The sequence below is a fragment of the Salvelinus alpinus genome, chromosome 35 (genome assembly GCF_045679555.1).
Source record: "Salvelinus alpinus chromosome 35, SLU_Salpinus.1, whole genome shotgun sequence".
Taxonomy (NCBI): domain Eukaryota; kingdom Metazoa; phylum Chordata; class Actinopteri; order Salmoniformes; family Salmonidae; genus Salvelinus; species Salvelinus alpinus.
The window spans coordinates 10,419,892-10,446,293 of NC_092120.1; the positions used below are offsets into that span (position 1 = coordinate 10,419,892).

Genomic DNA, 26,402 nt, shown 5'->3' on the forward strand with positions numbered 1-26,402 from the left:
GAGGGAGAGGGAGAGGGAGAGAGATGGTGCGAGTGTGTGAGAGCGATGGATAGGGGGAGGGGGAAATTCAGAGAAATTCGGTCAGTGTGCCAGATATCTAGCGTAAGAGTCAGTTCTATAGAAAAAGGTCTTAATACGGTGGTCTTGACTGATGGAGCTGACTGTACATTAATAATAGCGAGGGAGCCCGTTTGGTAACAGTCTATTAACCTACCTCTGCTCTGCGGGGGACAGAGTGGATTAGAGCATACTGCTGCAGTGCTCATCCTACCGCCATTAAAGCCAGCCCGTCTCAGACATACTGTACAGGAGTTGCTAGGCGATGGACGCTACATGGATGCAGTTAAACTCTATGGATTAATTCTTCCCGAGAAGCTTAGAAAGATTTACCAAGCATTGGCTTGGTGCACAGTGCCAAGTTGTGCACCTGTTTCCTTCCTCTTCAAAATGGAGTGAATGTAAATGTGGGTTAGTGTGTTTAGACATGAGGGTCTGTAAGTGGACCCAGTGTCCTGGACCTAAGCTGTCTCCCTGCCCATCTCACCTCATTCCACCATCATTACAGCGTCACAACTGTAGCTAGTCATCACACCAGCATGTTGCATGTGTCAGTGTGTCCTATATGTCCTTACCCTTGAGTCTCTTTCCGCCATTTTCACCTCAGATCAAAATCTTGGCGGGTCGCCTTTTTAATTAGCTAATGTAAATGGATGGGTTTGAACTCCCCTCCCTTCTTCTTTCACTCCATCCATCCCTCCATACCTCTCTGCTTTCTTTCCTTTGGGTGTGTTTTACATACCCCTGAGATGGTGCCATGGAGGACATGTCCTGAATGAGTTCCTCACAATGGGGCCCCCAGGCCTTTTGTTTAGGTTCTCAAAGGAACCACTGACAAATCCCTCTTTTAGTTATTTCTCTTCCTCTTTCTGATAACGTTTTAGTTGTGTGGCACGTTCCGGTGAGTTTAACCCCTCTGCTGCCCATCATGATAAACCAACCGGGTTAGCTTTCCTTATGTGTACGTCAAGGGTCTGAAGTCTACACTCTTAGAGAAAAGGGTTCCAAAAGGTTTCTTCAGTTATAACCCTTTTGGGTTCCATGTAGAACCCTCTATGTGGAAAGGGTTCCACATAGAACCCATTAGGGTTCTACCTCGAACCAAAAGGATTCTACCTCAAACCAAAAAGGGTTTCAAAGGGTTCTCCTATGGGGACAGGCATACAACCCTTTTAGGTTATAGATAGCACATTTTTCTAAGAGTGTAGTACTACTGTTACTACTATCGTACTACTACAAACTCTGGCAAAGTGCTTTGTTGATCATGTCATCTCAATATTTTAGAAAATACAGTACAACCAGCATCCTTTCAGATAATAGACCTGTTGGGTATTTGAAAACAGCTTTTGTTCTGTTTGTTTTGGTAGCATTAGCAGTTATGGTGATGCACAAGGATTATATGACATGGAATACCATTTTGAGCAATTTCCAAAACAAATTTGATGGCAGAGTTATCCTCTTGAACATAAATAATTGCCTAAAGTGCTTACTGAGAACCTACTGGAAGCACCTGGAAGTCATATACTATAGCTGCAGTGGATACACAATCTCATCGTAACACCACGTGTTGTTGAGTTGATAATTAGCTGAGAGCATTTAGGAAAACAGAGAGTGACAAAGCCACTGAAGATTGACTACTTTGTCTGTGTTCACAACATCAGGAGATTAGTTTGTGACTAAAAGGCCACCGGCTGTGAGAAGCTGTTTGGTACCTGACCATTCTGCTTACTTAGCAGCACGGCCAGAGTCACAGCCAGCAGCATAGACTGGTGATCTGGTCTGGACACACACAGACAGACAGGCTGGAATTAAAATGCGTGGTATAAAATAAGGCACCATGTTAGGAACAGCTGGATGTTACAGAGGCGATGTAACACCGGAACATTCACATTTTAGTCACACCTACACAATTGCAAATGCACGCACATGCACCTACACTAATTAGTGTAGTGCACACACACACACACATTCTTAGATGCACAAGGACACATGCAGGCGCAATTGCTTACATACACACGCACACTGAATACACTCTCACACTGAATACACTCTCACACTGAATACACACGCACACTGAATACACTCTCACACTGAATACACTCTCACACTGAATACACACGCACACTGAATACACTCTCACACTGAATACACTCTCACACTGAATACACTCTCACACTGAATACACTCTCACACTGAATACACACGCACACTGAATACACTCTCACACTGAATACACTCTCACACTGAATACACTCTCACACTGAATACACACGCACACTGAATACACTCTCACACTGAATACACTCTCACACTGAATACACTCTCACACTGAATACACTCTCACACTGAATGCACTTGAGTTATGCTGAGGCAGCATGGAGAGCCCTGTAGTGTAACAATGAGATTAAAGACAGTCCTTAGGCTGTCAATCTCTCTGAGTGGGAGGGAGACGGAGACTATTCCTGAAAACACCACATTTACAATTCCTCATGCACCAGCTGTCCTCATCTAGTGAAACTTACTCTATGAAACAAAGTGCATGCTGCATATACAGTATGAGGAGACCTGAGCACCAGACAAGCATCTCACAGCTGTGGAATATCCAGAACGGTTGACAGTGTGAGATGAGCGAGAGTGCCTTTTTTTAACAGTTAATATCCACACAGATTGCATCGGTTGGCGCTGATTTGTGTCTTTGGTTACAGAACAAAGAGAAGGAGCGGATGAAGGAGAGGGAGAAGGAGGCGCGGGAGCGGGAGGCGCGCTACAGCAACGGCCACCTCTTCACTTCCCTCACCGTGTCTGCCACCACCCTCTGTTCCGCCTGCAACAAGAGCATCACCGCTAAAGAGGCCCTCAGCTGCCCCAGTGAGTACCACACACACACACACTATTGTAGGCAGTACATACATTCACAGGGCCCAGACAAAAGCCTAATGTTATTAGCGACAACATTATCGGGGTATTGATATATTGATGCATCACCAGATCAGTGGACCAACAGACATCTTGCCCCAGGGTTGTCATATTGGACTGTTAGGAAGATGACCTTCGTGTGTGTGTGTGTGTGTGTGTGTGTGAGTGTGAGAGGTTAGTGACTGTCTAGTGTGACTGTCTCTCTTTCTTCTTGGGAAGAGAAAGGGTGAACAAAAGAACAGCAGGAGAGAGAGATTGGGGCTAGAAAAAGAAGATTCAAACAATATGTGTAGAGAGAGAGAGATGGGGTAGGACGTGTGGGTCAATAAAGATAAAGGTAGAAGAGACATATGAGCCAAAGAGATGGATCTAAAGAAGGAAATAACTGAGAAAAAGAGGGAAGGAAACAGAGAGAGTATTTTTCTTTGCTTCCCTTCGTTCTCCCCTTCCTTCCCTCCCTCCCTTTGAGAATCAATCAGCTGTTGACTTCTAGGAGAACCCTCTCCCTTCCCCTGCCCGGCCCAGACAATAGTGTTAGTGTGTGGGGAGCACAGATCAGACGGTCTGCCCCTCTCTCCACTGGCCTGGAGGAACAGCTGGGGGAGAAAGAGAGAAAGAAAGAGGGAGAGAGGGTGGAGTGGGAGAAGGCAGACTCCAGGGCAAACGGGGCAAACAAATAGAGGAAGATCCAGAGAGAAGGGTGGACAGATAAAGAGAGCAGAAAGAGGGGGAAAGACGGGTACAAGGAAGAGGTGGAGGTAGAGGAGAACATATTGAGTGAAAAGACTCCTCAGGGGCCATCAGTTTTCAGGTCAAGAGAGACAGAGGGGGAGAGAGAGATATTAGTTAACAAACAAGTGAGCCAGAAATACAGAGTAGAAGACAAAGCTGTATAGATGATGCATGATGACACTAACAGACAGAGAGGAGTTTGCCTGAGATAGAAAGAGGAAGTCCATACTGTGAGTTGTATTTTTGTTTTGCTTACCCCATTTTGAAACGAGCGTTATACCATGCAATAACACTACACTGCCCCCACAGCAAAGACAATTCAATTGACAGTCATAGTCGGTTGACATTTGTATTTATCATTAAATCAATCCAAACGTACATTCCTAAAGGGAAAGAGGGATGCTTTTTGTCTTCTTATCAAGCCCTATTACCTATTTTGATTGAATATTGATGTATGGATGAAGTTTTATTGTCCTTCAAGTTGAAGAAATAGTGGCTCCATCTTCGACCTCATTACCTTGACCCCTACGGCTCTGAAGACCAGGTTCAAAGAGAAAGAGAGAAGAGAGAGAGACAGACAGACAGAGAAGGGGAGCACAGAGGGAGGGAGGGGGTACAGAGGGGCATGGGGGTGGGAGAGGGAAGGCTCTTGGCATGGGGTGTGATTACACATGTCTGCTGCCGAAGAGGTGGGGGGGGGTGAGAGAGAGAGAGAGTTCCGGTACTTGAGAATGAGAGAGATGGTGGGCACAGAGATTGCAGTGGGGGGTACAACAGCTGTAGTTTAGATAGAACAGTGATCATAGGCTATTGATTTGGGTTGGGGGCATAATTATATTCAGAGGGTCAGGTCTGGGTGTGTATTTGTGCGTACTGGGCTGAAGGGGGCATGATTTCATTATCATTGCAAATTACACTGGAGAGATGGAGAGAAAGAGAGAGGATGCCTAAGTAGGAGAGAGGACTGAGGTGTGAGCCAGCTGTGAGGCTATTTCAGGTTGGGAATATCATTGTTGGCTTCTCTGTTCATATATTCAAATTCTGAGCCAGTTAAGATATTTTCAGTCGAGAGTCTATTTGATTTAGATTAGATAAGAATTTAAATTGGTTTAGGCAGCATGCCTTGGGTCAGTCATAGTCAGTTTGTCTTGGAGGTTGATGTGAAACTGAACTAATATTTTTCACAGTTTTTACCTTTTATTAATTCCTGTGTTATCGTGTCAATGTCATCTCAGTTTGCTAATATGTTATAATCAGATGCAACACAAATAGACCTGTACGACCCAATATAGAGATGGAGAATGACAAAGTAGCTATAGTGTAACTACAGTACAGAATGCAGGTTCAGGAGATTATACAGTAGGTCTATGATGAAGCCAACTGTCTCTTGAGAGAGGGGCTTTTCTCTTTGTTTGGTGGATCTGAAACAGCCCCCCCTCTCTCCCCCTCTCTCCCCCTCTTGCCCCAATACACAGCTGCTACCTCACTCCCCGACTGTAATCTGGAAATAGTGCATCTGGCAGTTGGAGTGTGGGAGATTAACAAGCAATCTGCCACACTGACGTGTGTTAACACACACGTACACACACACTTGCACGCACACACATAGACAAACACACATAGGCAGGCAGGTCTGCACGAACACACAGACACAGTCCCAATCCCTCTTCCTCTCTGCGTCCACAGACATTAGTGGTCCCTAACAGTAATAATGATGGATGAGCTGAGGGTAACAGTTATCCCACTCCCGTTTAACACAGTGGTCTGATATGGAGCCATATTGCCTCAGAGACCCAGAGATGTTTTAATACGGGGTCATAACATTGTCCTACATCGGGATTGCTATCTGAGGTCCCCTGTGAATTGGAACAGGGGAGACATATGTTTAGGCTGGGTGCGGGGGAGTGTGTGTGTGTGTGTGTGTGTGTAGAGTAGGTAGCACCGCCTGTTTTGGGAGAATCCATTGATTTCATGTCTGAGTGGATGTTTCCGGTTTGGAGTCACCAGGGATGATTTCTCGTCAATGCTTTTACAATGTTGTCTATGTATTCAATCAATTAAGTACGCATTCTTGTTGTACATCAATGTTTGGCTTGAATTTGAATGAAGTCCACAGGTATCTTTTTATTTCTTATTATTTATTTCAAATTCATTTCAGGGACCCTTTATTCCATTACTGCAGAGAAAGACATTTTGTATTTGTTTTCATCAACATTTGGACTCGTGTTTATTTCCTGTCTCACCTCTTATTGTTCTCTGCATGAACAGATAACTGACAAATAGAGTCCCTGGGTGTCCAGCAGGGTGGAACTTAATGTGTGTAGCCTCTGCATAGCTCTGTGTCTGTACATGTGAGATTACCTCCTCAGACACAGATAAAGACTCAGATTAAGACGAACAGGCCATTGTTGTTTGGCTCATTTTGACGTAATCTGAGGGCCCTAGATTACACTCACACACAGACTACAATAGTGGGGATATACACTGTGTACAAAACATTAAGAACCTTCCAAATATTGAATTCCCCGCCCTTTTGCCCTCACAACAGCCTCAATTTGTATTATCATACACATAAATATGATAATTAGCTAACGACAAGTGAGCTGTAAATTATATAGTCTCATATGGAAGTGGGGATTCTAGGCAGTATTTGAAACCCCAAAGCATTTCTCCAGTCACCAGTCTAGTTTCCGAGCATTGCAGCGATGTTGAGCTTTAGGGGAAGGGTCTAACAGTACTTTCCAAATGTCTGTACGAGCCTTGGAGAAGGCAGCCATCGTTTCAGCACCAACAGTGTTGGTCCAACACTGGCATGTTGGTTTAGTGAGCAAGGGGCCTAGTCTGTTTGTTTTAGCATCGGGGACAACATCTACTGGATGTGTTTGTCCTTCTGTGATGTGTGAGGGGCTTTGAGTATGTTTAAATCGTTTGTAGTGTGTGTGTGTGTGTGTGTGTGTGTGTGTGTGTGTGTGTGTGTGTGTGTGTGTGTGTGTGTGTGTGTGTGTGTGTGTGTGTGTGTGTGTGTGTGTGTGTGTGTGTGTGTGTGTGTAAGGGTCAGCATGTGTTGTGAGAGTTTGAGTGATGAATGAGTCACAGTGTGCCTCTCATTCTGAGGTTTAAGTAGAAAGCGTGTTAGCTGAGTCCATGCTCTGTAAAATGTTGGCTTTTATGGAGAACACACCCTGAAAAGAGTGTATTTTTAGCCCTGTGTTCCCTCTCATGTGTGTGGAAACTATTGGTTGAAAATAGGAACGGCAACAAGGAACTGCACCCCACCAAAGCAAAGCATACTTCTGACAAGTGTTTTTGCTGTAGTTAGCCTGCTTTGGTAGCAAATGTGGAATCTGGGCAGAGACATTGGAAAGACTAAAGTAAAGGAATATGTAGAGTTTTGTAAGGGAGATTCTGTTTTCTCTCTGTGTTGTGTGTTGTGTGTTGTGTGTGTGTGTGTGTGTGTGTGTGTGTGTGTGTGTGTGTGTGTGTGTGTGTGTGTGTGTGTGTGTGTGTGTGTGTGTGTGTGTGTGTGTGTGTGTGTGTGTGTGTGTGTGTGTGTGTGTGTGTGTGTGTGTGTCTAGCCTTGGGCTGCTCTTAGAACAAAGACAACCCTGTATAGTGTGCAAGAACTCTCATAAACACTTCTAGGCCGTTTCATATTGACGCAACAACACTCCCAGGACTCAGAACACACACACACTTACACACCGATAACCTGCCTCAGACATCCCTTCAACCTCCCAGCGCCATTCCAGGAGAGCTTCCTGTCAAGAAAACATGTACCAGGAAGTGGAGCCCCTCTAACAATGAAGAGAGAGTAAAGCTGAGGGAAGAGAGGAGGGGAGAAGGGGTGTTTTGAAACATAGGAGAGATTTTAATAATAGTGGTAACATTTTACATGGTGTCGGAAAGCATAGGTTTCAAGGGTTATTTGTCACATGAAATTAGTGCCAGTATCAAATGTACAATGTGTCATTGATAACCCTATCTGGAACAGAAAGAGTTGGCACCTTTCATAACCTTTCACCAGTCATGTGTATCACTCTGTAAGCAACGCATCTTAACCGTAATGACAAGGGCCTCAAAAATAGTCTTGTGATTTCATGAAGTTAGTTACCATTCTTATCAACAGTGCATATGCAGATATTGTGGAGTGTCAGGGAAATTGATCTTTGTGTTTCTGTGTTGCAGCCTGCAATGTCACCATCCACAACCGCTGTCGAGACACACTGGCCAACTGTGCCAAGATGAAACAAAAGGTAAGAGAGGGGAGAGAGGGGAAAGGAATGTTTTTTATGTATGAAAAGCAAAGTTGGGCCTTTATTCTTTGAGAAGTTGACTGTTGGATGAGACATTGGTCTGAACGTGTTTTCTCTGTGTGTTTTGCAGCAACAGAAGCTAGCCCTGGTGAGGAACAGCTCCACGCTGCAGAACGTAGCTCTGAGGACCAAAAGTTAGTATCTCTTTTCCTCAACAACTTCTATCCTATTTCCTCTCCTTCTTTCGCAATTAATGCCTCCTGTCTGCATGTGAATATAGTGGTGCTGCCACCTGTTGGCTGGTCTATGCCACTGCAGTATCATCATATGGATTTAAATCCTTTTGGACAGGAAAAGTTCAATTGAACCCCTTGTCTCTCTCTTTCTCCAGCCCCTATGATGAAAGAGCGGCCCAGCTCAGCCATCTATCCGTCCGACAGTCTCCGTCAGTCCCTGCTGGGCTCCCGCCGTGTCCGCTCTGGCCTCTCCCTCTCCAAGAGTGTCTCCACACAAAACCTCGCAGGGTGAGCAGGCTGCTGTGTGGAGTCATCAGTTGGTTTACCTATGCGAGTAGGGAACTGATATGAAGTGGTTTGAAACGTTGTGTAACATGTGTTCCCAGGAATCTGAATGACGACTCACCGTTGGGGCTGCGGAGGATCCTGTCTCAGTCCACAGACTCCCTGAACTTCAGAAACAGAGCCATGTCCATGGAGTCCCTCAACGACGAGGGGGAGGTGTACTATGCTGCCATGTTGGAGGAGCTGGAGAGGGAGGGGAAGGACTTTGAGGCTGACTCATGGAGCCGGGCCGTAGACCCCTCCTACCTGCAGACGCACCGCAAAGACGTCATCAAGAGACAAGACGTCATCTATGGTGAGAACACCTCTCTTCCTCACTCTTTCTCTCGCTTTCTCTCTCTCTCCTCTCTCTATCTATCTCGCTCTCTCTCTCTCTCTCTCTCTCTCTATCTCTCTCTCTCTCTCTCACGCTCTCTCACGCTCTCTCTCCTCTCTCTCTCGCTATATTCCTTTCTATTCCCATCTCTTTCTCTCTCTCTATCCCTTTCTTCTCTCTGTCTCTGTGTGTGTGTGTTATGTAAAGGTACTGTATGTCCATAACTCTGTCTGTTCTCCCCTCCGTGCCTCTCTCAGAGCTGATCCAGACAGAGTTCCACCACGTGAGGACCCTGCGGATCATGGAGGGGGTGTTCCGGCAGGGCATGCTGGACGAGGTGCTGCTGGAGCCGGGCGTGGCGCACGCTGTCTTCCCCTGTCTGGAGCAGCTGATGGCGCTACACACGCACTTCCTTTCCCAGCTTATGACACGACGCACACACAGCCTGGCCCCCGGGACCAGTACCAACTTTACTATCAACCAACTGGGGGATATACTGACTGAACAGGTAGGAAACGCACTGGGCACACACACTCAGACGTTAGGACAAACACCCACACACACACATCCACAATCACACACACAGAACCCGAGACGCATGTACCAACTTTCCCATCCATTAACATTAGAATGCATTCATACTAAACACCCAACGAACATATGCAGAATCATAACATATCATACACACATGCACAGACACACTGACTGAGTTGATACCCATTGTGTGTGTTCAGTTCTCAGGTCAGTGTGCAGATGAGATGAGGAAAGCCTATGCTGAGTTCTGCAGCCGCCACCCCAAAGCTGTGAAACTGTACAAGGAACTGCTGGCCAGAGACAAGAGGTTTCAGCACTTCATACGGGTAAGAGAGTGAGTGAGTGAGTGAGTGAGCTCAGCAATCCGTGTCAGAAGGTGCCAGTTGAGGGGTGTCTCACATGTCTTAGCTAGGAGGAGTGCTGAACAGATAACACTGAATGGAAGAAACAACTATCACATTGTAGATGTTCTGTTCAATAAAGAGTCATGAACAAGTTATTTCTGCTTTATTACCTAACGAACACTAGTCACAAGGATGTGTTCTAGCCTCAAAACCTTCATAAGTGTCCTAACTTTGTGGTCCAATCATGCTCCTATGGAATGCCCATGAATTAACATATATTTACTGCCATTTACAGTGCCAGTCAAAAGTTTGGACACACCTACTCATTCTAGGGTTTTGCTTATTTAAAAAATATATATATATTTTCTACATTTTAGTATAATAGTGAAGAGATCAAAACTATGAAATAACACATATGGAATCATATAGTAACCAAAAAAGTGTTAAACAAATCAAAATATATTTTATATTTGAGATTCTTCAAAGTAGCCACTCTTTCCCTTTGACAGCTTTGCACGTTCTTGGCATTCTCTAAAATGGGATTTCTCCTGGGCTTCAGCCCCTATAGATGGATCTATACCTCTCTTTTACTTTACACATTCAAATTAGTTGTGTTATTACATTTAATGCCGAAGTGGTAATTATAGTATATTATAAAACAAGAGTATGGCGCACAAATACTTGTTTAATGTCCATTTGAAGATTATTATATCAATAAGGCACCTTGGGGGTGTGTAGTATATGGCCAATATACCACGGCTAAGGGCTGTATTCAGGCACTTCGTTTCGCGTTGAGCATAACAACAACTCTTGCCATGCTAAATTGGCCATTATAAACTGGGTGGTTTGAGCCCTGAATGCTGATTGGCTGACAGCCGGTATACCACGGGTATGACAAAAAAAATATTTTTACTGTAATTACTGTTGGTAACCAGTTTATAATAGCAATAAGGCACCTCGGGGGTTTGTGATATATGGCCAATATGCCACGGCTAAGGGCTGTGTCCAGGCACTTCGTGTTGTGCATATAAACAGTCCTTAGCCGTGGTATATTGGCCATATACCACACCTCCTCGGACCTTATTGGTTAATATATAATAAGTGGTATTAAATCTCATCCATCCCATAATCAGAGGGTAAGCCGAGGGCCCCTGCTGCGTCGCCATGGCATCCAGGAGTGCATCCTGCTGGTGACTCAACGCATCACCAAATACCCTGTCCTCATCCAGCGCATCCTGGACAACACCAAGGGTAAGACCTGACCCCAGAACAGCTATAGAAGCTTAGTGAGTCTACTCACACAGCATAAAAGCTGAACACAGAACAGCCACTATAGCTCAGGGAGAAGACAAAAAAAATACTAGAACTGAATAATCACTACAATCACAGCAGTAGAATAACCATACACAACTGAAATGCTTTTGAATACAACTGACCTCAAGACACTCCTCATCATCACCCCCCCCCCATCACCCCCAACAGGCAGTGAAGAGGAGGCCCAGTCCCTAGCCCTGTCCCTGTCTCTGATCCGGGACTTGTTGAGCTCTGTGGACCAGCAGGTGGCAGAGCTGGAGCGGACCCAGAGGCTCCAGGAGATAAGGGCCAGATTGGACCCCCGGGCCCAGGCGGAGGTCAGGGGAGGGGTGTTCAGGGGAGGGGAGCTGCTCCGCAGGACGCTCCTCCACGAGGGAACGCTTCTGTGGAAGACGCAAGGATCCAGACTCAAAGGTATGGAGGGAGTGTGTGTGTATCTGAGAGAGAAAGAGGTAGAGGAAGAGAGATAAAGGGGGTTTGATTGTTTGTGTCTTTACAGAATACGTGTAGAGAAACGAGGGTGCACACTCTATGTATCTTTAACAATGTTCCACTCTGTATGTCTATGTAGACGTGCAGGTCCTGCTGATGACAGACATCCTGGTGTTCATGCAGGAGAAAGACCAGAAGTATTTCTTCCCCTGCATAGTAAGTCTGCCCCTCTCCTTTCCACTCATCTGACTCATCCTCCTCTCCTCTCTACTCATCTCTTCTGCTTTCTGACTTTTGTTCAGCAGGTCCTCCATTGCGTCTGTCTTTGCCTTTGCACACATCTAACTTTATTTAGTCTAAGTGTTATATCACAGAGCTAACCTCTCCCCCCTTTCTGTCTCTTTATATCTATCTCTCTCTCTTAGGACAAGCCTGCAGTGTTGTCTCTGAAGAACCTGATCGTGAGGGACATTGCTAATCAGGAGCGAGGGATGTTCCTGATCAGTGACTCCACCCCCCCAGAGATGTACGAGCTGCATGGCGCCTCACGAGATGACAGGAACAACTGGATGAGACTCATACAGCAGACAGTCAGCAGGTCAGTTACTGTAATATTCACAAACCTACTCAACTCAATCAGACCACTGCCGATTTCAATTTGGAGAATTCTCTATTATCCTTAATGGAATCCTAGGGGTTCTTCCTTATGCCCCGGCATTATCCTTATTCCGACCATACCTCACCTTCTCCTCAATCTCTCTCTCTCCCTCCAGCTGTCCGTCCAGAGAGGACTTCCCCCTGATAGAGACAGAGGACAAGGCCTTACTGCGCCGACTCAGAGGTACAACCTCTTCTCCTCTCCTCACACTCCTCCACCCTTCTCTTTCTATATCATTCCTGTGCTACACTTGTCTATTTATCTTCCCTTAATAGACAACATCCGCATCGTTCTGAATATTCAGTCGTTTTAGACCTGAAGATGCATCTTACTGACTCGAATGTGTTTCTAGCTGACATCCAGCAGAAGGACAGAGAGGTGCTGGAGCTCCTCCAGGAGAGAGTGACTCTGTTCTCTGACCTGGCTGAGGTCACCGGTGGGGGTCAGGAGTTCACGCCCCCCACCAACTCTAGGAACATCTTCCGGGCCGACACCCCCTATGCACCACAGGCAGAATACCTACTCACCGACGCCATCTCAGAGGGTAAGGGAATGTAGAATTTACCTTCATTCTAATTCCTGATCTATGGTCAGTTTGACTTTTCACAACCTAATAGTGAGGTGAGAGGCTGGTGCAGGGTTGGGTCATCCTAGGTCAGTGCCATAGAGGGTAAGGTGAGGGTTAATGCCGTCTTACAGAGAGGCAGGTATTAAATTAGGCCTAACCCAGAGCTTAGCGCTGCAGACAGAGGTAGAACTAAATAATGAGCACCCTATAAGAGTATGAGTATCAGCTAGTCATAACCTCTCAGGAGTCAATCTGAGATCACCAACGAAACCTCCGTTATTAACCCCTGGGTGTAGTGTTGTTCAGTGACGAGGACGATGTTACATTGTGTTATTAACGTTGCTATGCCTCTTTTTCTTTTAGTTTTTAATTCCCTCTCCTTCTGCCCTTTCATCAGTTGACAGGCTGAGTGAGTTGCTGCTGGGCTCCAACATAGAGCTTCCCAAGTCCAACGGTAGCACCAACGGTACCAATGGTGACCAGAACCACAAAGGGGCGCCAGTGAGCAGTGAGTGGTTTTGCTTTGTCTTTTTTTCACTGGGAGATGGTGGAGGGTGGTTTCTACAGTGTTTCAGCTCTCACTTACCAATCAGCTCACTTTCTCTCTCCTTCTGTCCCACCCATTTACAGATGGAGATTCGATCTCCGTCAACGGGACTCATGAAATCAAAGGAAGTCCAGCGTCCAAGGTGAGAGAGGATGACTGTGCCTTAGGGTTGGATAACATATACATAAGCCACAACTGTGACTGTAGTACATAATCAGTTTATAATGACTTTATGTTTTGTGGGTGTTTTTTATCCTCTCAGGACAGAAATGGTAACCAGCTACAGGACAGACCCCTAAATGAGGAGGTGTGTCAGAGGCTTGTGAACCTCAGTGCTCATCTCCACTCTCTACAGGTGAGGCTGAATGACACACTGGAATCCATTTGAGGCATTTTGTATTGCATAGGTGGTCCTTCCCTACACCCCAGCTCCAACCTAGATTAAAAACTCACTCTCCTTCCTCTCTCTCCCTCCCTCTCCCAGGCCGCCGTCATTCACCAGGACTCTGTTCTCGAGCTCCGCCTTCGTGAGGGCACCGGCCCTGCCTCTTCAGGTTCCTCCACTCCCACCCCCACTCCTCCAAACTCCTTCCCCAGGCTGTGCCGTTCCATGTCACGTGACACAGGTCTGGATGCGGGCACGGTGGCAGCCATGGGGGAGATGGCCATGCTCCAGAAGCAGCATGATCTGCTGCAGGAGGAGGTGGTGAGGCTGCGCCCCCTGGAGGCCAAGCTGAGGGAGAGCGAGAGGGCCAGGGCTCAGCTGGAGCAGCAGATCAGGGACAATAAGGGCAGGAGGGGCAGGAGGGGCAGGAGAGGCAGCAGAGGCAGCAACGAAGACATCGTGGTGGATGATACAGCCTTAGAGCAGGTGAGCAAAATAACATCTGGCAGAGATGTGTGAATGTCAAGTGTGGGAGTTTGGGGTCAAGTGTGTTTGGGTTTAGTAAACTTACAATCCTCAACCCAAATGTCTGAATCACTAAGCCATTCAGGAAGTACTAGTGGTTGATCTGTAGGTGAGCTCAAACAGGATATGATGACTTTTCTCCTTTACTAGGCTCCTGCTAAAAGAAGAGGAAGTGGTGATGGTGAGCCCAGCCCTGTCGCCCCATTGGCCTGTCAGGAACCAGTGGACCAATTGGACGGCGTACAGGAAGGCAGTGAGGAGGAGTCGGAGGAGGAGGAAGAGGAAGAGGCGGATGTAGTGAAGGTTTCACCACGCTCTGACAGTCCAAGAGGTGAGTAATTGACCCACAGTGTGTATCTTTCCTGTATTAAGAGTAATTGGAATATCTAAGGGAAAACAGTAATGCAGGCACTAGGGATGGAGGTGTGAGCAGGCTGGTCTGGGCAGATGAGATGTAGTCGTTGTTTGTGTGCGTCTAAGTTGTTGTTTATATGTACACGTTTGTATGTATGCGGAGTAAAAAATTCAGATGGAAGGAATGTCTAGGGCCACTAAAGTATTAGTCATTGGTAGGGTGTAATCAGTTGAATAAAGAGGTCTATGATTCGATAACTTTGGAATTGGCCAAATCCATGGAATCCCCAAAAAATCCCTATGGTGTCCATGACAACTAATCTTTACACATTTCTGACCTTTAACCATATCACACCTAGTTTACCTAGTCACACACACACACTTGTTATGTTCTTTCAGCCCTGCCATATTTCTCACTCTCTACCTCTGCATGTTGAAGGTGTGTCTCCACGTCATATCTCTAGCTATCTGTTTGGCACCGATTTCTCAGCTGTTTCTAGAGTAGACAGAGTTTTGTGCACCATGTCCTGCCCTCCCTCTATCTCTCTGCCCTCTCTTAATGGCTGCTTGTTGATAGTCAATAATAGCGCTCTGTCCTCTCCACTCTTTACTTCTCCACACTTTTCATACATTTTCATACAACTTTGATCATACAGTACATGGTAGGTTTAGAAGCGACATTTAGAGTATTGAGAGACAGTCACTGTTTTTTATGCCCTTCTTACTCACTTAATCAATGCACCTCTCCCCATTCTTTCTTTCTGTGTGCATAAAGGGTGGATACCTCTGACAATATTTAACTCCCTCTGGCCACATTCCTTACTGTATCAGTCAATGTCTGGTAACTCAGTGTACATAACAGTACTCCTCCAGTCGCATCTTGATTGGAACCTCTATTTACATTACTGAGCTAGCTAGTACTGTTTTGATCAACAACTTATTAAAACATTATTCAACGTATTAATAACATGTTTATTCATATCAATAACCTCCTCAGATCTCCAGGATATCCCTGAGGAGAGCGAGTGCGGACCGGAAGCGCAGGAATCCAAAGGCTGATTCCGAGACTATTCCGAGTTAACATTGACCTCAAACTGGATACGCAAACCAGAAAACAGGACTTGAGAGCTGGACCAACATATTCTCAACCTTCAACCAACCAGACCTGATAGAACTTATCTTCAGTGATTCCATCTATTTGTCTTTCTTTGGCATAGAAAGCCTACCCAGGAATTGTGTATTGTATCATGGTATAAGTTAGTTCGGAGAGGTTATATGTTTTTCTAATGTTATGTTAAAAGCTTCATCCTCGGGATTGAATCCCTTTTTCCAATCCCACTCTTCGTTTCTTCTTTCCCTTTTCAAAACAAGGATGACTAATAACAGAGAGGGATTAGGGTGAAGAGGAGGGTCGGGTTCGCAACAACAATGGAATTCTAATGGTGGACTGTTGATCTATAGGTGTCTGCTGATACCAGTAGGAACTATTCTGTACTGTAACTGCCTGTCATTGTTGTACATTTAGTGTCACCTCTCTACAGACCTGGTTTGTCTGTGATGGTGGAGCTGACTGATTTGAAACTGAACTTAGACCAGTAAAGGAGGGCGGGACAGGAAAGGAGGGTATACATATACTGTATATCATTGTTAAAAAAATGTGTGGGTATTAATCAACTCTCACCCCCACTCCTTCTTGAACACAAAAACTTGAAAACTCTTGTGCTTTTCATAAACCAAATTGTTTCTTTTTTCTAGGAAGACAACAGTAGTGAGCCACCATGAGGGGTTTTATACTGAATATTTTATAAAAATGGGGAGGGGGGGTTACAATTACCTGTTCTGATTTTTGAAGGATACACACAGAAGGACCATACTGAACCAAAAAACAACATCATTGATATATTAATTAGGATAAAGAATTGCATCCTTAGAATAAGGATTGACTAATCTGACTGACTGTACCTGGAATATTTTCACCTCTTTTATAATCTACAGTTGTATGTTTCATACATGAACTACTAAATTGATCTACTAAAACGTGGTTTACACTGTACTTAATCGTGAGTTCAGATTTGCCGGTGGAATTGACTTTGATTGTCTCTAATGTATTTCACCCTTATGGTTTTTAGGATGATAAACTGTTGCTACCAGCCAACTCCACCAGCAACACTGACACCAACCAAAACCTCCTTTAACAAAAAGTCAACATTTTTCTGACTGTCTTTGAGCTCACCCCTTAACCATGAAGCGACTGTATTATGTAGGAATGTAAATTATTTGACTGGATTCAAAGGGTGTTTCCTTGTTTGAACTACATAAAAAAACAGTTTTTTCCTTTATATGTTACATATATTCTATAAGAAGTATTTGTCTGTATAAATATTTGATCTGTTCTGAAAAAAGAAAATTACTTTTTAACGTTAATGTTGTAATTTTGTCTTTTTATTATTTTTATTTGACTTACCATTATTTTAATTTTGTGTGCTGTTTATAAATCTTACAGAAATCTAGAGTGTCTTGGAAGTTGTTATTGGCGCGCGTGCACGCGTGTGTGTCTGTGTTGGGAGAGGGTCGCCCTCTGACAGGTGTGCAACATTCCGTGTGCGTGTGTGTCTGTGTTGGGAGAGGGTCGCCCTCTGACAGGTGTGCAACATTCCGTGTGCGTGTGTGTCTGTGTTGGGAGAGGGTCGCCCTCTGACAGGTGTGCAACATTCCGTGTGTGTGTGTGACAGTGTGTCTGATATCCAACTTTCCACATGAAAGTACTGGATACACAAGAGATTTTATTATAGCAACATCTATCTTACCATGTATTGGCTTTACTCCAGGTTTGATCCATTTCCTATCAGATCGGTGAACTGAACTAATGGCCAGGTAGGCTTATTGCACTTAAGGAAAAACCACAGAAATGTCACATGTGAACACATGAAGTGTTCAAAAAACACATGCTTTCATGTGATCTTATGTGAAGTTAATGTGATAACACATGACAACATGTGATAACATGAAACTACACATGTGAAAACGTGATCACATGTGAAGTGTTCCAAAAATACGTTTTCACATTTGAAATGTAATGTGAAATCATGTGGGTTTTTTGTAAGGGAGTCCATAGCCAGGAATTTCTACAGCCAAGATAGCCTACCTATCAATAGAGACACACCCATGGTTATAAAAGGAATGAGTGAGTGCTTCAAGTCCAGCATAGCCATATCCTATCTGTCCGGCAGCAGCCACACCCTGTTGTCTTGGAAATAGATATAAAACGTCAAGTCATTTCAGAGACCTCTCCTGTCAAGCGGATACGAAACGGGACTATCAGGTGCGTTTCATTTCATTATGCTGTATTATGGCATACATTGTTGGGGAAATATATATATTTTTTAACAATATAAATCTTTGATTTATGCAGTTCATAATTGTGTTTAATTTTGGAAAACGATATGGTGATTAAGCCACAAAAAATAAATGTTGGTTTCCCTGCTTTTTTTCACATGGAGGAATCTCAGGAATGAGTGGTGGGCTAGACTGTTGTAGGCAACATCACCAGAGACGAGAGGAATTTAGAGTCTGTAGAGTCAGGTCGGAGGACTATTTGCTTGCTCTGGCCAGATGTTGAGTTTTGTGATAAGCAAGCAGAAATGACACAACGCCGAAATTTCATTTGTATGGAAGAGTATTAGGGCCAAGTGAAGAAAAAAAGAGGTGGCGTTACTTGGATTATATATTTTTTGCAAGCTAGTACTTTAAAAAAGTAGCTAAATATTTATAGAATAAAGTGGCAAAATTTCCTGAATAAAGTGCCAATATTTATAGAATAAAATCGCAGTTCTATTTCAAGATGAATGTAGGGGATTTGGTGTGTATGCGGGCGGTAAAAAGTAGGGGCAAAACAAACAAATGGCCATCAATTTAATTATAATGCACTGGTTCAAACAGGCGTCACTGTTCACTCACGCGTATCAATCTAATGATCTAATAACTCGCACGAACACGCACACACACACCAAGTATCCCTCTGGCTTTTTCAGACTATGCATACACTTCAAAATCCATGGTGCGTTATGAGAAACAAAAACGCACCATTGCAAAAACGCAAAAACGCACCTTTCTTGGCACTGTCACTAAACGCGAAGAGAACTAGGGTTGAGTCCCTACAGTCTGCCCTCCGAATTCGCTACGTTCTGCTGCGTAGCATAGGGGAAAACCTTGCAAAAATCTGTGCATAATGGGAACTATTAACGACTTTATCCATGGTGCTTTACTAATGGTAGTATTTCCGCATTATGACAACCATATTTCTAACGATAAGCTAGTAGGCTACGGTATCACACTCAATAAAACGAATTGTATTGGGATCCTGGGTACCGGGGGCTATGCGTGTGTATGTGTCCAATATGAAACTGCTCTCCAAATTCGCTACAACACCGCTATTTCCAGCACACTATAAACCTATAGCGGCCCATTAGATTGAGTACCTTAATTTTATATTTCAATGGGCAAGTGAAAGTAAATGATAGGCCTATCCAACGGCTGCGGGAGGAATGAACAATGAAGTAAAGGTTTTACGCAAGTGTCTGTGGGAGGGGGCAACTCAAGGACATCTCATGCATGCAAACCAGCTAATCTGATGCACTGTTTGAATATATTCATGGTTGGATTCTCCCTTTCTAGAAATAGTCATTGGTCTAAATATAGGCCTATTAGATACATTATGATAGGCTATAAAGAAATAATCACTGATATGACATGACTTGGTTGGTAGCCTAGTATAATATCTCATTTCACTATCCATCTATCGGTGATGTTTTCAAGGATGGGAGGAATGAAGGATGCATATCCCAATTCAGAGACATCATCTCCGTTATAGACTATTTGTCTCAGCTATACCGCTAATTTAGGCTACCACCTGTTCACTTTATAGAGGCTAGAGGCTAGACCTGTTGACTTTTAGATTATAATAATGGAATGTAAAATTACTGTCGCAGACGGCGCTTTACCCAAACCTCTGCCCCGCTGCTATGCTACGTCCATGACAGGGGTTTGGCCTACTTATAATAATATGGTTATTATGTGCTAAAAGATAAAGGATTTCTTTGTTACTAAAGCCAATTCTAAAGTATAGTTTCACCAGGTCATCTAACTGCGGGCAATTCAACTGTGGCACGCACAGCAACAGGGAGTCAGGGAGACATGCACTTAACCAAATTCTCTACTTTAATATTGAAATATAACTGAGACTTTATTCTCAAAATATTGACACTTTATTCTCAAAATATTGACTCTTTATTCTCAAAATATTGTCACTTTATTCTCGAAATATTGCCATTTTATTCTCGAAATATTCCCACTTTTTAAAAAAATACTATAGTAAAAAATATAAATAATACAAGTATCACCAGTTCTCTTCACTTATTCCTAATACTCTTCCGTACGTTTGCGACACTAGAGGGCAATGAAGTAAAGTATTTTGGATGGACTTCACCAACCATTGTGGCCCTGTTCAAAAACTCTTTCTATTTCCTCCCTTAAGGACAACAAAGTCAAGGTATTCAAGTGGCCATCACAAAGCCCTGACCTCAATTCTATAGAAAATTTGTGGACAGAACCGAAAAGCATATCCGAGCAAGGAGGCCTACAAACCTGACTCAGTTACACTAGCTCTGTGAGGAGGAATGGGCCAAAATTCACCCAACTTATTGTGGGAAGCTTGTGGAAGGCTACTCAAAACGTTTGACCCAAGTTAAACAATTTAAATGCAATGCTACCAAATACTAATTGAGTGTATGTAAACTTCTGATCCACTGGGAATGTGATGAAAGAAATAAAAGCTGAAATAAATAATTCTCTCTACTATTATTCTGACATTTCACATTCTTAAAATAAAGTGGTGATCCTAACTGACCTAAAACAGGGATTTTTTACTAGGATTAAATGTCAGGAATTGTGAAAAACTGAGTTTAAATGTATTTGACTCAGGTGTATGTAAACTTCCGACTTCAACTGTATATATTACATGTCAAATAACCCCAACATTAATTATGCCTAATCTCAATCGCAGTTACTCTGTCACTCCCGTCATGGAAGCTCTGCTGAAGTCTATGCAAAATACCTCTCCCAAAGCAAGTGTAAGTGAACCTGCATCTCCTTAGTCTGAACAAACTTTCTCCTCATCTCCTCTCCTTCATCTGGACTAAATTAAAAAGAAAGAATGGCTAAACGCAACATGACGGAAGCTAGACAGTAAATGTCAGTGATAGAGGTTTACTGTAGTGACTCAGTGACACCACCCCTCTCTCCCCTGTCTTGTTCAGTCTCATGCGATGTGGTGGGGTACACTGGGCACTGTGCGACCCTTCCCCAACTTCAACTCAGAGAAGGACGCCCGCGAAATTCAAACTGCCTTGGAGAGCAAAGGTACTATTCAAGGATTGAATGTCCGCTAATGAAGTAAATCAGTACCATAGCTCATTGAAAACAATTTGTTGCCTGAGAATTTCATCAATCTGATAGTGTGAATGTTTGAAGTAGTTAGTATCATACATACATATTGGATGAGGTATTCAAAATATGTGTGTGTGTGAGTTTATTAGCCAGTGACGTGAACACTCTGGTGAGAATCCTGACCAATCGAAACAATGCTCAGAGACAGAGCATCGCGGAGTCCTACCATAACCTCACACAGAAGGTAACTATCACTACCTGTTTGAAACACTATGTGGATCTGCCAGCCTAACACTTTGTGGATCTGTCAGCCTACCTATTGACTACTTTTACATCTATAAGGGGACTGTGGGAAGGGATGTGATATATGGCATTGGAACCCAGCCCAACAGTCTCTATCTACCCCTCCTCTGTAGGAGTTGTGTCCTGCCCTGAAGAAAGCTCTGTCAGGTGGGCTGGAGCAACTCATGCTGGGGCTGATGATGACCCCCTCTCAGTTTGACGCCCATCGCCTCAGACAGACCATGGAGGTGAGAGCAGATCACCTGTTATTTCAATGATCATTGTAATAAGCATGTAATACATGTTAATTGTATTTTTAGGTGTGTAATTACTGTATGTACTGTAATGTGGTTTGAATGAATGTGTGGGTCTTTGTGTATTCTGTGTGTGTGAATGAATCAGTGTTGTAGTACTCGAGCCCAGGACTCGGACTTGACTCAGACTCAAGTCACGATTTTCATGACTCAACTCAGACTCGACCAGTGGTGACTTGGACTTGGCCAGTTGTGACTTTGTTGTCAGAAAATCTCTCTCTTGTGCATAATTTAACAACATCAAATGTTAGATAGCTGTATTATCTATTTAGCCTTACAAATGTGCAACACTGTAATGATATTTAACTTAAAAAATGGTTTGACAGCTACTTTTAGCACACCAAGGGACTCGTGATTCGAGTATAAAGGACTCAGACTTCAACTCGGACTCGAACACTAGGGATTTGGGACTTCACTTGGACTCAGGATTTAGTGACTTGGCTACATCACTGGAACTAATCACTTTAAATGTGTAATTGTTTGTTACAGGGTATTGGTACAGATGAAGAGAGTCTATTGGCTGTGTTGTGTACCAAATCACCACAGCAGCTTAAAGATGCCACTATTGCCTACAAACAGGGTGCGAATTACTGTCTATGGGTAACACATACACTCTTGCAATATTTGCACACACACACACACACACACACACACACACACACACACACACACACACACACACACACACACACACACACACACACACACACACACACACACACACACACACACACACACACACACACACACACACACAGTAGTCTTATTCTGCTATGTTTACAGAGTTTGGACGTTACTTGGAGAATGATCTTATCAGTGAGACTAGTAAAGACTTCACTAAGCTGGTACTGGCCATACTCAAGGTACTGCCACTCTTCTTTTAGCAGATTCTCGTTCTGGTCTTAGACTTAGTTGTCTCAATATTGCAATCTACGTAGAGTTCACGAAGAAAAAAAAGGTGCTATCTAGAACCTAAATGGGTTCTTCGGCTGTCCCCATAGGAGAACCGTTTGAAGAACCCTTTTTGGTTCCATGTAGAACACTTTCGGTTCCAGGTAGAACCCTTTCCACAGAGGGTTTTTACATGGAACCCAAAATGGGTTCTACCTGAAACCAAAAGGGTTCTCCTTTGGGGACAGCCGAAAAACCCCTTTGGAACCCTTTTTTCTAAGAGTGAATGCTATATAGGCATAGTAAGTTAGAGTGCCTTGTCAAGTTTTCACCCCCTTGCACAGAGTAAGCTGTATAGATCAGTCAGTGAAAAATAATGTCCTAATTTGAACTAATTGAAAGGTGCTATTTGTGCTTTAATACCAACAGAAGGAGGAGCTGAATTCAAAGGAGATGGTTGATTATCAGCTCATTGACCAGGATGTTAAGGTGAGTGTTCTTCTTCAAAGCCCCAAATTACCTCCAGAAATGTCCTCCAATTAAGCAGTACTCTTGATATCCTTTGTGTGTGTGTGTTTTTAGGCTCTGAATGATGCTGTGAATGGTAAGAAAAAGGACCCAGCCCCCTGGATTCAGGTGTTAACCACGAGAGACTCAAACCATCTCAACAGAGGTAACAAACAAATCTCACTTTTTTCCGTTCGCTGTCTCTCTTCCTAACCCTAGTATGGCTGTAGCCTCCATTACCCCTCTTCCCCTTTCTCTATCTCTCAGTGCTATCCAGGTTGGAGGATCTGAGAGGGGAAACTGTGGATAAAACAGTACAGAGTCACTTCTCTGGGGACCTGAGGCTTGGCTTCCGCACTCTAGGTAAGAAATAGCCTTGTTAAATTATTATTTTTGTTTGTATTTTACCTTTATTTAACTAGGCAAGTCAGTTAAGAACAAATTCTTATTTTCAATGACGGCCTAGGAACAGTGGGTTAACTTCCTTGTTCAGGGGCAGAACGACCGATTTTTACCTTGTCAGTTCGGGAGTCGATCTTGCAACCTTTCAGTTACTAGTCCAACGCTCTAACCATTAGGTTACCTGCCGCCCCACAATTGCTCTGTGCTAGACTAACTTTCAACTTCTTCAAATGCTCATGTGTGTTTGTGTGTGTGTGTGTGTGTGTGTGTGTGTGTGTGTGTGTGTGTGTGTGTGTGTGTGTGTGTGTGTGTGTGTGTGTGTGTGTGTGTGTGTGTGTGTGTGTGTGTGTGTGTGTGTGTGTGTGTGTGTGTGTGTGTGACAGTATAACAAACATGAATTAACAGTATGTATTGATTCTTTCCATCTGTAGTTGGCTCCATCCCAAGTATTCCTATGTTCCTGGCCCAGCGGCTACACAGCAACATTAAGGTAAGTTTCATGTCATGATGGTCTACTCCACATTCTGTTACAGTGACTCTACTCCAGACTCACACTGGCTACATGACTATTCTTGTTGTGCTGTGAGGTGTAGTTGGCAAGTGTAGTGGGCATTGCGATCTTGTAAGACTATCGATTTCTGTGCCTTTGTGTCAGGTTTTGAGGCAGAGTCTTCTGTAAGCCAGGTTCATTCAAATTGTCTATGTTTATTGTGTATGTGTCCTGCAGAAAGGCAGTTTGGTGCAGGGGATTCTTATCAGCCACAGTGAAGAGGACCTCCTCTGTGTGAGAATCGAGTATCGCAAACTGACCAACACTTCACTCTACTCTACATTGCAGGTGAAAACATATGCACGCGCACCAATACATTGAATATTCATTCTGAAAGGTTTGTAGTTTGTAACTCTGTCATAACTACGTCCCTCTCTCTCACACCCACAGAAAGAATACAAAGGGGAGATGCAGCAGGCTCTCCTAGCCTTATGTCGATCTGAAGACCTGTAAAGGAAGAATACCTTTTAACCTACACACAGTATTGTCACACTGGTATAAAGGGATCGGGAGACAGGCGCAGGAATGCGTAATAGTTTTTTTTATTTATCCAAATTACAGCGTGCCGTGTAAAGGCACGGGGATGAAGACCAAACAAACACTATACAAAACACAGGGTTGAGACCCAAACAAAAGAGCGAGGAGTACCTTGAATAAATACACATTCGCACAATGATTATCACACAGGACGAGACCCGTAATCATCTTCACAATATACGTGTCACGAAAGTCAAAACAACACAGCACAGGTACTCACACAACCAACGGACATTGGAACAATAATCGACAGGACAATGGTGAACAAAGGGCACACTTATACAATTACTAATCAACTGGGAATAGGGACCAGGTGTGCGTAATGACAGTTCCGGAGGGATCTGTGACAAGTAGATATTATTTCTGTTGTTGTAACCTAATAACTGGTATTATGTCACTCCATTAAACAATTTACACGTCTTTGATATTTTAGCACATTTTGCCATAATTTGACCAAGTCTATTTCACCCATAGTGCTAACCATTATGAAGGGGTAATTTGCCTTAAAGTAACCGAATTTCAAACATCGCACACCTTTGTTTCTACTTCTATGAATATCATCTAGTGTGTGTGTGAGTTGGTGGAGAACAGGGACCAGGCGCTTCAAATTCTAAGTGTCTCTCTCCCTCTGTTCGTCCTAATCCCAGGTCAATGTCAGCCAGGAAGTATTAATATCCCTCAAGCATCTCATAGCTAGCATCTCAGACTCCCCTCATCCCCTCCCCATCATTACCCACCCTCCCACCATGACCAGGGGCTGGCTGGGCCTATGGATTGTCAATCAGTAAAAATAGAAGCACTTTCATCCTATGGCAGTGTTTCCTCTACCATTATATAAACAATGCACCCCGTCCCCCAATTATGTTGTTGCCACTCCCGAAGCTCGACAAGAGGTGTCACCTGATTCAATCGGTTTTAATCAGATGTGATTGTAACGTCTGCTTCCAACTCACACTCTCAAACACGTAGATCCCCTGAACGCAGCTCACTTTCCACCCCACTTTCCAGCGCACACTCTCAAACACATAGATCCCCTGAATGCAGCTCACTCTACAGATCCCAATCACCTGAATTCTGATCACCTATTCACACACCTGTATGTCATTATCACACACTATTTAGTTCAGTTCTTTGCACCTCATTATTGTGAGGTATTGTTTGTTTTGTGACACACTTCTATTCGGAGCTCTGTTTTTCCAGTAATTTACTCCTCCCATGTCTGATAGTTTTTGCCTGCCTCACTAACGACGCCTTTTGCGTATTCCCTGCCTGTACTTAGCCTATCGGATTTCCTGTTATCAACCTATTGCCTGATCTCCCGGACGACTTTACTAGCCTTTTCCCTGCCTGTACTGTTGCCCTTTTGGACCCCTGTGTATGACCTTCTGCTTGCCCCTGGACCCAGCCACCTGCCTCCTCATGTGGTCTTTTACAATAAACACCTGCTGCGCCCTGCGCTTGAAACCAGCTCTCTGTCTCCTATCGTGTTCATTACAGTGATGTTGGCAGCCTTGGATTTTTGAGACAAAGAGTTTGGATCCTATGAAGAGATGCATCAAAAGCCACATGTAACTGTTCCTTAATAATGCAACTTTGAACTTGTACAAAGTTGAAAACAATAAATAATAGACGTTAGTTTTAAACATAAAAGGTTTGACTGCTGACTGGATCATGAAAAGAAACACTGGTTTGTTTCACGTGATGGGTCCCAGGCAAATTCCAAAAGCTTAGTTGGGGCTAATTTCTTGTGTGTGTGCAATGTCCAGCTATTGAAAAGAGACACCTTGACAGTGAATGAATGTCTGTCAGGATTTCAGCTTTGTCAACCAACAGTAAATTGTCTCCCCCCTCCACGTTGAATGAACTCACCTTTGAGACCATGTACATACTATATCAGGGACTGTCCTTCTACTTCCGCCATTTGATTCTTGTCCATTTTTTGGTCTCATCTTCCTCCAC

General features: G+C 43.9%; 2 protein-coding genes across 5 annotated transcripts in view; both read left to right on the plus strand.

Moving 5' to 3' along the window:
- The window catches only part of LOC139564661 (rho guanine nucleotide exchange factor 2-like), a 54,878-nt gene extending 37,852 nt beyond the window's left edge, over positions 1 to 17,026 (plus strand). For all 3 annotated transcript variants that reach the window (XM_071384377.1, XM_071384378.1, XM_071384379.1), the window contains 19 exons: positions 2,763 to 2,925; positions 7,891 to 7,958; positions 8,089 to 8,152; positions 8,350 to 8,482; positions 8,581 to 8,834; positions 9,113 to 9,363; positions 9,590 to 9,715; positions 10,867 to 10,984; positions 11,216 to 11,461; positions 11,619 to 11,695; positions 11,905 to 12,077; positions 12,253 to 12,320; positions 12,490 to 12,681; positions 13,103 to 13,213; positions 13,336 to 13,394; positions 13,515 to 13,607; positions 13,737 to 14,123; positions 14,313 to 14,493; positions 15,514 to 17,026. In XM_071384377.1, the coding sequence (XP_071240478.1) occupies positions 2,763 to 2,925; positions 7,891 to 7,958; positions 8,089 to 8,152; positions 8,350 to 8,482; positions 8,581 to 8,834; positions 9,113 to 9,363; positions 9,590 to 9,715; positions 10,867 to 10,984; positions 11,216 to 11,461; positions 11,619 to 11,695; positions 11,905 to 12,077; positions 12,253 to 12,320; positions 12,490 to 12,681; positions 13,103 to 13,213; positions 13,336 to 13,394; positions 13,515 to 13,607; positions 13,737 to 14,123; positions 14,313 to 14,493; positions 15,514 to 15,575 (2,826 nt within the window). In that variant the 3' untranslated portion in view covers positions 15,576 to 17,026. The remainder of the gene's footprint in view (positions 1 to 2,762; positions 2,926 to 7,890; positions 7,959 to 8,088; positions 8,153 to 8,349; positions 8,483 to 8,580; positions 8,835 to 9,112; positions 9,364 to 9,589; positions 9,716 to 10,866; positions 10,985 to 11,215; positions 11,462 to 11,618; positions 11,696 to 11,904; positions 12,078 to 12,252; positions 12,321 to 12,489; positions 12,682 to 13,102; positions 13,214 to 13,335; positions 13,395 to 13,514; positions 13,608 to 13,736; positions 14,124 to 14,312; positions 14,494 to 15,513) is intronic.
- A 685-nt stretch (positions 17,027 to 17,711) lies between these two features.
- On the plus strand, positions 17,712 to 25,912 carry LOC139564386 (annexin A2-like). Of its 2 annotated transcripts, XM_071383868.1 has the most exons (13): positions 17,712 to 17,838; positions 20,578 to 20,644; positions 20,831 to 20,933; positions 21,110 to 21,204; positions 21,377 to 21,490; positions 22,046 to 22,136; positions 22,340 to 22,419; positions 22,877 to 22,936; positions 23,030 to 23,120; positions 23,222 to 23,317; positions 23,788 to 23,846; positions 24,084 to 24,194; positions 24,297 to 25,912. In XM_071383868.1, the coding sequence occupies exons 2-13, from the start codon at positions 20,597 to 20,599 to the stop codon at positions 24,357 to 24,359; spliced, it is 1,011 nt and encodes a 336-aa protein (XP_071239969.1). In that variant the 5' UTR covers positions 17,712 to 17,838; positions 20,578 to 20,596; the 3' UTR covers positions 24,360 to 25,912. The 2 variants fall into 2 exon arrangements, with proteins under 2 accessions (XP_071239969.1, XP_071239970.1); XM_071383869.1 differs by lacking the exon at positions 20,578 to 20,644 and having other exon boundaries at positions 17,719 to 17,838.
- The last annotated feature ends 490 nt before the right edge of the window (positions 25,913 to 26,402 follow it).

Excerpts from the sequence above, each read along its gene's own strand:
- LOC139564386 (XM_071383868.1), top strand. The coding sequence starts at position 20,597 with ATGGAAGCTCTGCTGAAGTCTATGCAAAATACCTCTCCCAAAGCAAGT. Across the intron at positions 22,937-23,029 it reads TCATTGACCAGGATGTTAAG|GCTCTGAATGATGCTGTGAA; the intron begins GTGAGTGTTCTT and ends GTGTGTTTTTAG. Across the intron at positions 23,318-23,787 it reads GCTTGGCTTCCGCACTCTAG|TTGGCTCCATCCCAAGTATT; the intron begins GTAAGAAATAGC and ends TTCCATCTGTAG.